Genomic DNA, 10,358 nt, shown 5'->3' on the forward strand with positions numbered 1-10,358 from the left:
ACCAGGAACCACCTGGACCATGCCACCGGCACAGGCGGGAGACTTCTAATATGGTCTTGTACGACATCATTCCGTGCCATGATAAGTGTGCATCGCGAGCATCTGGACTGAATACCGAGATGCTTCGCGACGTGCCTCGGGATGCTTGCGATCTTCAGAGGTCCTGCCCTGGAGCACGAACTCCATCGGCACTCGACCTCTTTGACGTTGCACGCGACGCCGTGGTGTCGCCGGAGATGTGAGAGAATCTCTTTGGGAGCGCCTTCAATAAACATAGCGCAAGGAGAATGTTCATCGTTCCAGGCACAACGATAGACTATGGGGGTGTCTTCGGCGGAGCAGCGCGCTTTCAACGGTACTGGTCTCCACATTTATGATAAGCGTCGTGAGGGCTCGTAGAATGGCATGGACAGTCATGCAGAAAGCACCTGGGAGAACGTAACGCGTGAACAACGGGTCAAATGTCCATAAGTGAAGTCCTTTACCTGATAATGAAGGATATTCCTGATGTGGGAGCTCGGGTAGTAGGATGGGTGGTAAGAACGAACAGTCGGGGAAAGCGTCCATGGTTAGATACTACTGTAAACCTTGAGTGGAGAATAAGGCCTAAGGCTTGAGAGATATGGGTCTCGGTGACATCCTCCTTTTTTATATGCCCCATAGATTGCTTCTCGTGAGAGGGGAGCAGCACTTCCAACCCCGTGTTAATCTACTGCCAGCTGAAAACCTAACAAGTGACAATTTGCCAAATGCTTGAACTGCATTTTTGAAACTGCCGGGAAGTCAGTTCCACTGAATAACTTACACGTGGCGTGGCGGGTGGCGATGCAATAGTAAGCCATGACTTACACCACCGCGAAGGCATACTTATTTTTTTCGCAAATCGCATCTGCCATGACAAGTTCCGTAAAAGAAGGAGGGAGGTCGGGGTGGTGCAGATGATGGTTCAATGTACTTACTTAATCATGATCCATGGAAATCCTAGGAAGATTTAGTATGGTGCAACATGCGCATGGTGAATGAATTCCTATTAGAAAATGGTCAGAGGTCAATGTGCGGGCGGAATTTGGGCGGAATACTGCTAACAGACAGAAGACTGCACTGGTATTAGCCGCATCAACAATTTGGAGCGCCCGTATGCATGATGACATGATGATTAGATACTTCACTCACGTTAACGAAACACAGACAGAAGACTGCGTTGGCATTCCACTGAGGAATAAGCGCTAAAGAGCCGCATCATCGTCTGGGGAATGACCTTATTGGTTGAGCATGTTCAAAGAAGTTGGCCCGGGTTTCGTTAACGTGAGTGAAGTATCTAATCATCATGTCATCATGCATACGGGCGCTCCAAATTGTTGATGCGGCTAATACCAATGCAGTCTTCTGTCTGTATTCCGCAGTATTCCGCCCAAATTGTCGGTGTGTCGTTGTTGTCTAATCATCATGCCATCATGCATACGGGCGTCGGGCGCTCCAAATTGTTGATGCGGCTAATACCAGTGCAGTCTTCTGTCTGTATTCCGCAGTATTCCGCCCAAATTGTCGTTGTGTCGTCGTTGTGTGTTGTGCGCGTCGGACGGTCGATGTCATATTGTGTTGCTATGTGTTCATAGTCGTCCGCAGTGCTCTCTCCTATTTACAGTTCTTTGTTCACCACCATGGCGACTTCTGCTTTATTTCACGGCGTTGTTGGTATTCAAAATGGAAGCAGATATCAGATCGACAGAAAAAATTACTGGCGATACGACGGATTCATTGCCACACCAGAAATGGGCGATTTGCGTGTCAATGTGTTCACATTTGGTGCAAACACCGCTTCTGCTGAAGATGCCCGCACGACTATCGGTCCTATCATTGATGACGATGGAAAATCTGCGCATTCTCTTCATCTCTTTGCCAATGATGTACGTCGCTTTTCGTTTCGTTTCGTTTCGTTTTTGGAGGTTCGTTAATATTGGATAACGCGCATTCATTTCGCCTCTGAATGTCTACGTCGATGAATTCAACGACAGAATTTTAGACAATTTGCCGGGCGACTTTCGTAAGTATCGCAAACAGTCATCGACGGCACGTTCCACTCACAGCACAACATAGAATCCTATTTTAGTTCAGACAGTCTGAAAGAAGCTGAACACACTCCATTGAACGCACCAGAACACACCCCCGACTACCTCGCAATGTTGAGTTGAAAAGGGATTGGTCAGGAATGCGCGCGTACGAGTGATCGCGCTGCATCGTCGATTCGTCGAAGTGCAACTCCTCAACACGTTCGAGAGCCACTGTATTCCCCGCATCAACTTCACATTCCATCCAAACCGTTCGTCGTGGACAGTAAACCGAAAACAATTTCCACTGCGAGCCGCGTATGCAACTACATTTAATGGTTGCCAAGGATTAACGCTAGCACGAACCGTGCTTGACTTAAGAACAGATCCCTTTGCTCATGGTCAATTGTACACGGCGTTGTCGAGAGTCAGAACGAGAAGAGACACGCTGTGTCTGTTTGGAGAGATGAACGAAGAACAAGACTGCGCTAATATTGTATTTCATGAGTTGCTATTATAAATATGAATTCGAACGACCGACCGAAGGCGGGAGTCCTTGTACATATTAATCTACGGACAAGACTGTAATATGTAATGCCAATATGTCAGAGGCTCAGAGCGCCCACCAGCGTGTCAACCCAATTTCCTGAATCCCAAGCGCCCAGCTGATTCAGTGCTGTGACGGAGACACTATTCACCGCGACTTAATCCCGCAGCGACGTTATCTAGTACATCGTCTGGACTCATATCCTGCAAGCGCAATGGAAGAAGACTACAAGACAGACAGAGGTCCACCACCACCGTATCCGACTCCAATGACCCCGACCCCCCGTCCGCCTCCCTCGGGCATCCGAATCCCGCTGCAGCTCAACTCTCGCATCCCTGATCTCAGATCCACCAGAGCACCCCCATGCTACGATGGAGACGGCGTTTCTCCAGTCTTCATCGGATCTGCAATCTTCCAAAGCTCTGTCCATCCCTGCAAGATCGCGCCTCATCTTCCGTTTCCCTGCCGCGTGCCATACGCTGGCACTGAGGTAGAGCATCAGGGGCGGTATGATCTTCTGCCATTTGACCCTGATGCTATGGAATGGGTCTGTACGAGTCTAGGTCGTATACCTCAAGGGCGGTATCCTGTTGCTGGGGGTTATGAAGAGGATGGGACGAATTTGTATCATGCACGGGCTCGCGTGGGGCAGACCTGGGTTCCTGGTAAGACAGGAGAACATCTTGTGCGTATTCTCATTCTACCTATCTCATGATGTCTGAGTTCCTGACAGGGGGGATGCAATGTCGCATATGGTGGTCAAGAGCACGTCGTCTCAACAAGCTATGAGATCTTGTGGGTTCACCTGCTTATCTCACCCTATGATATCGGTGCTGACAAAATACAGGTGCTGGAGGAGTGCCACACATCTCGGGAAAGACAAATAGATTGGTTATATCGATACGGAGTATGCAGTCGTTCCAAGTTTACCTTGATAGATAGATTGATCGGAACATGTCTACCAAAACCAAGTGGACAACAGGGTAAGTATGAAGACAGGATACATCTACAACCATAAGATGTCGCCAAAGAATACGACAGGGGTGATTTTTGAGAAGCGAGAAGCTACCCATGAAGCACGTACAAGTACAGATAAGCTCTAATCACCGAGCTCCCTCAACAACAGCAGGTTGTGGCTGGGTCTGTTGTGGCTGCTGCGGGCTGTGGAGCATACCAGTACCCAAAGCCTGCGTCCGGAACGCCAAACCACGTGTCTTCTCGATAACAGATTGATATACTGGCAATGGGGAGCGGTGGATCTCGATGACATTCTATAAAGAAGATATGACGATCAGTGAATGAATTCTCCAGTACGACGTTATTAAGTGACGCCGAAATGGGATCCGCACCTTTTCGAGGTCGATCTTCGCTTCTGCTCCCATACGAGTTTCGCGGATGAGGTTGACGATCCACTTCTCGCCTTCATCTCGTGAGAGATTAAGACGTTCCGAGAGGTCGCTGAGCACGTGGTTGAGAATAAAATAATGTGGAACGCATGCCTCACTTACCCAATATCGATGCGTTGGTGTATACGGCAGTATGCCTCGCTAATTAGGTAGCGTGCATTATCGAGGAACTCCTCTCTGAACTCTCCAAGGAAGAAATCATCCCCGACAACACGGTCCGCAAGCGTCAGTTCCCGCTGTGCGGCCTCAAAGTCAAATTCGACGTAAAGCTCTTTCAGGAACGATGTAACAGGATCCTGATATTGGTACTCTTCCGTCTGGATGACCTTGACGATCTCGCGTATCGAGTGTCTCACACGCGAAGAAGCAGCTGTCCCACCTGCAGCAGACTTGCGAGAGAGGATGGCAGCGGTGGCGATGTATCGAAGGATCCAGGGACAAGAAGTTTGGATGGTGTTAAGGTAAGTGGGGGAGAGGAAGGTCTCGAGGAGGAGTGTCCGACCCTGAGGGTGGTTGAAGTAAACAAATAGAGACCAGTGAACGAGCCATGTCCGTGAATGGAGTTGCGTAAGGGCTGCGGGCTCGGCAGATGCCGTCAAGAGTGTTGAAGGTGAGCGTGAGTCAACGACGTCACGTAGGGTATTCAACTCTTCGAGAGCTGTCTCCCATTTTCCAGTGAGGATGTCGGAAGCAAGTTTACCCCAGTGGGCAGAAGTGTTGAGATCGTTATCGGTTGAAAGTACACGGAAGTGATACAGATAGTCTGCAGCACCGCTGTAGTTGCCGTAGGTATATTGGAACTGCCCAAAGTTGTATAAAGCAGTGATTTGTTCGAGGGTGAGCTGTATGAAACGTAAATATGTTGCAAACGGTCAACGGTAGGCGAGAACGTACGTTGTAGTTATCTTTGAGGTACTGCAGATTCTGATTTTTATCTTGACGCAGTGCCTGTGCAACATCTGGGTTCTCGATCACATCAAGGACGGCTTGAGCTTCCAGCTGTAGGCGCTCATTTGTTGAGACAGCCTTCTCTCGCTTCCCCGAGAACTCTGGAAGATCGGGCACATATAAATCGACACTGATGTAACTTGCAACATGATGACGCACCTTCAGGGATCTCCTCGTCAGGGTGCAGCTGCTCAAACAAGCTGACTGCGTAATCCAGCATGTTCGTGCCCTTTGCAAGTTCATACTGCGCTGCTTGAACCTGCTCGACCGGGAACAACGAAGTTTCGACGAGATGAGCCAACAACGGGAACGCCAGATGGCGATCCAGGTAGGGTATTATCGTTTTTGATAGATCGTATTCCGCCATGGTGGTATGTACGGTCCTTGAGGCTTGTAGACCAGAAATTTTACGGTCGCTCAAACAGGAAACTGCATAGCCACCACAGGTGTAACGAACTGCGATTATTCGTGAGGCTTGACTCTTGTCCACCGCCTCAATTGTTCACCATGACTGCAATTACGCAAAACTTGCCCAAATTTATATCAGACCTTGGAATCTCAATAATTGGTGAGGTATGTTGTTTTTGTAGTTTCAGTCGCCGGGGGTAGTCTTAATATGTTGCAGAAATGTTATTCCTCGCTGGTCGAGAACCTCAATGTCGGGGACGTGAATTGTCTCAAGTACTCGCTCTCCAAGGGCTTGGGTATTGGTATCGTAGTTGGAGGCTCTATCATGAAAGTTCCCCAGTTAATGCTGAGTGAGTCTGTCGAGCGCCTTCAACTCGTTAGGTGCTTATGACATGCCAGTTCTTAACGGGCGCTCCGCTCGCGGTCTCTCCTTACCCGCATACGTTCTTGAAACACTCGCATATGCTATTACGGCTGCATACTCATACCAAAATGAGTTCCCATTCTCGACATACGGCGAGAATCTATTCCTTACTATACAGAATACCATAATTACTCTCCTAATCATCTACTTCCCGCCTCCATCGCTTCGAAATGTACAGGCCACTGGCCCACGACTGGCAATCGCCAGCGCAGCTTCCGTCGCATCCGTCGTCACGCTGTATGTTCTCCCTAAAGATATCCTGTCTCTGCTGCAAATGGCCACGTTGCCACTATCCCTCTTTTCCAAACTCCCCCAAATCATGCAGAACGCACGTGCCCGCTCCACGGGTCAGCTCTCTGCGTTCGCTGTCGTTTCACAAATCGCGGGTTGTCTTGCTCGTTTGTTCACCACCGCCACCGAAGTCGGTGATCTCATCGTCACTGCTGGCTTTGCCCTTGCCCTCCTTCTCAACATTGTGCTCGGTGCGCAGATGTGGTTGTACTGGGGTAGTGACCACAAAGAAGACTTTGGAAAGACGCAGATTGGAGCACTCAGCGAGAAGGAAAAGGAAGACTGGGCATCGGAGAGGCAGGGAAGAGTTGATGTTGTCGTTACACCAAAGTCTCCTGTACCGCGTCATACCGCGTCACCTTCAGGTAGAAAATGGGCAAGGAAGGTTGACTAGTACTATACCTCCGTTATTTAATGGACTTGATTTCTATTTCTCCGTAAATTATGAACCCGTAAAGTCTCAAGGACTGATGCGCTAACATCTGCGTGTTGGACATCGACGATACGTAAGTACTACATAGGTTCGCTTCCGCCGGTTTGATGTTTGGTCTCCTCCCTTTGTCGCCACCACTCTGGCGCCGTATCGGCACGGGTCTGCTCCAGCATTTCGAGCTTTGAGAGCTCTGACTTAATGAAAGCCTCCAAGCCAGCAGTGACGATCTCTATTCCCTGCTTGGGTTCTGACTCTGGGGGCGGCGGCCATTGGGTCACCTCCACAGCACCACTTTGCATCTGGTTCTCGATGGAAGTAAGATTCTAATTATGAATGAGCACGCGACAGGTATACACTGGTGTTCAGAACAAACCTTGACCACATCTTTCAGTTGCACGATCGCTTGCCCCTGATTCATCCAATGCCGAACCGGGTTGACCTCCTCAGCAGTCCACTCACGTACCCTGGGGTCATCCATATGCGCGTTAACACCTACTGCCCCATCCGGATGTACCAGCTTCTCTGCACCACCAGGTTCGCTAAATAGCCTGTCAAACCACGATGCAACATTCGCAGATGCGTTTTTATCGAAGTCGGGAGCGAGGACGCGGGTCTCCGCATGGGATGATGGAGCATCGCCTAAAAACAAGAAGTCGTAACCGATGTATTTCTCCAAGTCGAACCGGTCCTCTTCTGATACTTCGGGGGTTTGAGCAACTTGGATGAAAAACCGGCCCTTGTACATAAGATGATGTCAACAGTATCGAGCGCGATTCTTAAAAGACTTACGGGTTGACTGTATGCCTCTATGACGAACGTTGAAGACTCAAACGGCGGAACCATTGGAAATTGCGCCAGGTAAAGCGGAATTAGGACGGGATAGGTAGCTTCCTGTCCTGGGGTGAGAAGGAAAAAAGGACACATTATCGGAGAGGACATACTATATTGGTTTTTATGAACCGTAGCTCAGAACGCACATCTTCATCAGAGGTGAAGGACGAGGTCCGTGCACGACTAATGACGTCGAGCGGATTGATAGTGTATGGCATACATACAACGTCAGAACCGTGTTGATGGGTAAGGCTCTGAGAAAATGGGACAGCTAGACTAGGTTCGACTTGGTCATTTCGGAGAGCAAGCCTCCCGAGGAGGTCAAATGCAGCGCCTTGTGAAAGTGATCAACCTCGCTGGTATGCCTGCTGTAGAGATATCGCACCCGGTAAGTAACTATATGGACATGATCAGTTACAGAGAAACTTAATAAATGAACTAGTGTACCAGTTATTAAAATACGCGGTGACAGTTCGCTGCAAGGCTCAGCGTAAAATGAATGTAGCAGGAAGGACTTGAATATACCTGTCGCTCACTATCCCCATCATTCATGTATGACTCGACTTCTGAATCCAAGAACCAAGCAGGAAAGTAGACTGGTTGAATGCGGATGGGTTGAATTGGCTGGAAGTTTCCGCCGATATACTTTGCACCGAGCGACCCAAGGAAGTTGCGGAATAAGCAACCTACGGAAGCTGCTAAACCAACATGTCTGATGGCAGCCTCTTTTGAAAACGCAAATGGAATAGCTGGAACATGCTGGTCAGCAGACTGCAGGAGGTACGAGACGAATGCAGGTGACCTCTGACTTTTGGATGATATTGTGGTACGTTTTGCGAGTAGGTTCGTGGAGAAGACGTGCGGTTAATATCGCGCGCAACAGCTCGTGCTCGTCGTCGCAGCATTAGTCTACCCGCTGGACAAAGCTCTTGGACGCTTCGTACAGCAAATGCAGCCAAATTTGAGTGCAACTTGGAAGTGGTACACTAGAAAAGGAAAGTCGGTTATTTGTCACGTGAGTGAGCGATATACGTGTTCCGCAAAATATATGACCTGCTGGCAGCTGCAAATCATCTGCCTTCAGTCCCGCCTCTCCCTAAATACCTTGGTCCGTAATGCACTGGGTGTCAAACGTAGCCATTCTATGGCTGCTTTTTGCTGTTCTTGTTAGCGCAGCCGATCTCTACAAAGTTCTTGAGCGTCAGTCCAAGGCGTGTACCAACTGGTTTGGACTAGCCCGTCTGACTGATATACCTGGTTTCAGTGTCCAAACATGCATCGGAGCAGGATATCCGCAAAGCGTACAAGCGCCTGAGCAGGAAGTATCACCCTGACAAAAATACAGATCCAGGGGCGGAGGACAAGTTCGTTGACATTGCTCATGGTAAATCGAATTATACGCACTTCCGTAGAATGGTATCCTCATGGTATTCCATCAGCATATGAAGTCCTTTCAGACACCACGGTATGCACAATTCTCAAGTACTCCTTGATGTCCACTCATAATTTTTAGAAACGCCAAATTTATGACAGGCATGGTGAAGTGAGTCTATCATCGACTCACTACAAATTATTATGGATATAAATACGCACCTTTTACGTTTAGGAAGGATTGAGGGCGCACGAAGGTGGACAACAGCATCATGCCATCCTTTCGACATATTTTCCAACGTCTTCGGTTGGTGCCTGTGGGTTTTGTGATTCCTTGCCACTACCTCTTTGCACTGATCAGTAAGCAGTCAATACACAGCAACAAGTGCGCCGTGGACAGACTGCTCTCATGAATTCGAGGTTTCACTCGCAGATATGTAAGCTCGTATCCATTACGTCTCTGCGACGGTTAACTCATGAGTTATGCAGGTATATGGGTGCTAATATTGACGTTTGTCTTGACCTTCCGTGTTGCTACACTAGTGGATTGACGCTTCACCCTTAACAGTTTACGATGAGGAAAAAGATACTTGTGATCACTGTCGCGGCTCAGGCGCTGCTTCAGACGGCGACATCCATACTTGTTCAGGATGTGGTGGACACGGCGTGAAAACCTTCAAACAGCAAATATTTCCCGCCTGTTTGCAACAGTCCGCAGTCGACATGTAACGATTGCGGTGGTCGGGGAAGAGTCATCAAGAAAACTATGTCCACACTTGTAAAGGAGAGAAGGTGGTCGAGCATATACAACACTATACTCTGGAGTTGCAACCAGGTACACCAGAAGGGTTTGAGGTCGTGTTTGAGGGAGAGGGAGATGAGAACCCAGACTGGGAGGCTGGCGACGTTGTTTTGAGAGTGCGAAGTAGGAAGGACAAAGGTGCCTGGTCGCGGAAGGAGAACAGCCTGTACTGCGGGAGACCATTGGCGTGACGAGGTAAGCTTGTTGACATTGTCCCTCTTCGACAGCTTATGTTCCTGCCTTAAATTGTAGGCACTCCTCGGATCCAACGTAATATCACGCATCTCGACGGTCACGTCGTCGAGATAAATCGCCAGGGAGTGACCCAACCTAGTAAGCTGCTCTCATTTATTCGCTTAATTTATCAGGGTGGTATTCAACTTCATCGCAGGTTATGTTCAAACTATAGAAGGCGAGGGGATGCCCCTGCATCAGACAGACAATTTCGGCGACCTTTTTATAGAGTACAATGTTGTGTTACCTGTTGAGCTCAGCTCAGATATTCGGCAAAGTGAGTGATTTCCAACCCTATCGTTCATGGTCTTGACTGCATTTCATAGAACTCGCCGAGGCATTTTATGGATCAAGTCACCGCGATAGAGATGAGCTATAGATTTCTTGGATAAATGGCAAATTTGTCGTAATTTATCTTTTTCCGAGAGCTTGTTAGTTTGCGTGAAAGTAGATTATCACCTGCCAAATCAAGCGTTGCGGTGCTGTGCATGACCTGCCCTAAGGTCGCACTGCATATAAGAGAGCCTGGATGCGGTTTTGGTTTTCTTCGGTTCCGGACCCCTTCGGCATGGACGAGGTTGGTCGTATTCTTTGTACTTAACTGAATGTCTCACT

The 10,358-nt window shown here is 48.8% G+C and overlaps 6 protein-coding genes across 6 annotated transcripts; 3 read left to right on the plus strand and 3 right to left on the minus strand.

The window, feature by feature from the left end:
- Positions 1–86: 86 nt before the first annotated feature.
- EDB91DRAFT_1012600 (uncharacterized protein) lies at positions 87–308 on the minus strand (the record flags this gene model as incomplete). Its single annotated transcript, XM_041312442.1, has 1 exon — positions 87–308. A coding segment is annotated over one exon (222 nt), but the record flags the coding sequence as incomplete, so codon positions are not given.
- Positions 309–2,639: 2,331 nt separating this feature from the next.
- Positions 2,640–3,588, plus strand: EDB91DRAFT_796793 (uncharacterized protein). Its single transcript, XM_041328428.1, has 3 exons — positions 2,640–3,280; positions 3,329–3,390; positions 3,443–3,588. Exons 1-3 carry the CDS (start codon positions 2,810–2,812, stop codon positions 3,480–3,482), a joined length of 573 nt encoding a protein of 190 aa, XP_041168267.1. The 5' UTR covers positions 2,640–2,809; the 3' UTR covers positions 3,483–3,588.
- EDB91DRAFT_796758 (eIF3 subunit 6 N terminal domain-containing protein) lies at positions 3,505–5,395 on the minus strand. Its single transcript, XM_041328427.1, has 5 exons — positions 5,109–5,395; positions 4,896–5,050; positions 4,104–4,843; positions 3,945–4,053; positions 3,505–3,866 (listed from the first exon to the last, which is right to left on the minus strand). Exons 1-5 carry the CDS (start codon positions 5,314–5,316, stop codon positions 3,699–3,701), a joined length of 1,380 nt encoding a protein of 459 aa, XP_041168268.1. The 5' UTR covers positions 5,317–5,395; the 3' UTR covers positions 3,505–3,698.
- Positions 5,396–5,456: 61 nt separating this feature from the next.
- Positions 5,457–6,466, plus strand: EDB91DRAFT_1067622 (uncharacterized protein; the record flags this gene model as incomplete). The annotated part of the gene is made up of 3 exons (XM_041314839.1): positions 5,457–5,522; positions 5,575–5,707; positions 5,757–6,466. 3 exons carry the CDS (start codon positions 5,457–5,459, stop codon positions 6,464–6,466), a joined length of 909 nt encoding a protein of 302 aa, XP_041168269.1.
- Positions 6,467–6,585: 119 nt separating this feature from the next.
- On the minus strand, positions 6,586–8,241 carry EDB91DRAFT_1259462 (uncharacterized protein; the record flags this gene model as incomplete). Its single annotated transcript, XM_041324382.1, has 8 exons — positions 6,586–6,828; positions 6,879–7,241; positions 7,295–7,396; positions 7,447–7,670; positions 7,722–7,732; positions 7,784–7,812; positions 7,862–8,107; positions 8,167–8,241. The coding sequence occupies 8 exons, from the start codon at positions 8,239–8,241 to the stop codon at positions 6,586–6,588; spliced, it is 1,293 nt and encodes a 430-aa protein (XP_041168270.1).
- A 137-nt stretch (positions 8,242–8,378) lies between these two features.
- On the plus strand, positions 8,379–10,320 carry EDB91DRAFT_1189883 (uncharacterized protein). Its single transcript, XM_041320524.1, has 14 exons — positions 8,379–8,536; positions 8,601–8,720; positions 8,776–8,801; positions 8,850–8,879; positions 8,943–9,024; positions 9,076–9,092; positions 9,128–9,144; positions 9,197–9,218; positions 9,287–9,424; positions 9,497–9,675; positions 9,737–9,741; positions 9,762–9,842; positions 9,901–10,020; positions 10,070–10,320. The coding sequence occupies exons 1-14, from the start codon at positions 8,452–8,454 to the stop codon at positions 10,120–10,122; spliced, it is 975 nt and encodes a 324-aa protein (XP_041168271.1). The 5' UTR covers positions 8,379–8,451; the 3' UTR covers positions 10,123–10,320.
- Positions 10,321–10,358: the final 38 nt, after the last annotated feature.

Source organism: Suillus paluster, assembly GCF_016628075.1.
Source record: "Suillus paluster strain FC165 chromosome Unknown EDB91scaffold_732, whole genome shotgun sequence".
Lineage (NCBI taxonomy): Eukaryota > Fungi > Basidiomycota > Agaricomycetes > Boletales > Suillaceae > Suillus > Suillus paluster.

What these genes read in the sequence shown, in the direction of transcription:
- EDB91DRAFT_796758 (XM_041328427.1), bottom strand. Translation starts at nt 5,316, where the DNA reads ATGGCGGAATACGATCTATCAAAAACGATAATACCCTACCTGGATCGC. An exon ending in TGACGAGGAGATCCCTGAAG is followed by an intron (nt 5,051 to 5,108) that starts GTGCGTCATCAT and finishes CCGATCTTCCAG; the next exon opens with AGTTCTCGGGGAAGCGAGAG. An exon ending in CACCAACGCATCGATATTGG is followed by an intron (nt 4,054 to 4,103) that starts GTAAGTGAGGCA and finishes CCACGTGCTCAG; the next exon opens with CGACCTCTCGGAACGTCTTA.
- EDB91DRAFT_1189883 (XM_041320524.1), top strand. Translation starts at nt 8,452, where the DNA reads ATGCACTGGGTGTCAAACGTAGCCATTCTATGGCTGCTTTTTGCTGTT. An exon ending in GTTCGTTGACATTGCTCATG is followed by an intron (nt 8,721 to 8,775) that starts GTAAATCGAATT and finishes GTATTCCATCAG; the next exon opens with CATATGAAGTCCTTTCAGAC. An exon ending in TTTATGACAGGCATGGTGAA is followed by an intron (nt 8,880 to 8,942) that starts GTGAGTCTATCA and finishes TTTTACGTTTAG; the next exon opens with GAAGGATTGAGGGCGCACGA.
- EDB91DRAFT_796793 (XM_041328428.1), top strand. Translation starts at nt 2,810, where the DNA reads ATGGAAGAAGACTACAAGACAGACAGAGGTCCACCACCACCGTATCCG. An exon ending in GTAAGACAGGAGAACATCTT is followed by an intron (nt 3,281 to 3,328) that starts GTGCGTATTCTC and finishes AGTTCCTGACAG; the next exon opens with GGGGGATGCAATGTCGCATA. An exon ending in TCAACAAGCTATGAGATCTT is followed by an intron (nt 3,391 to 3,442) that starts GTGGGTTCACCT and finishes GACAAAATACAG; the next exon opens with GTGCTGGAGGAGTGCCACAC.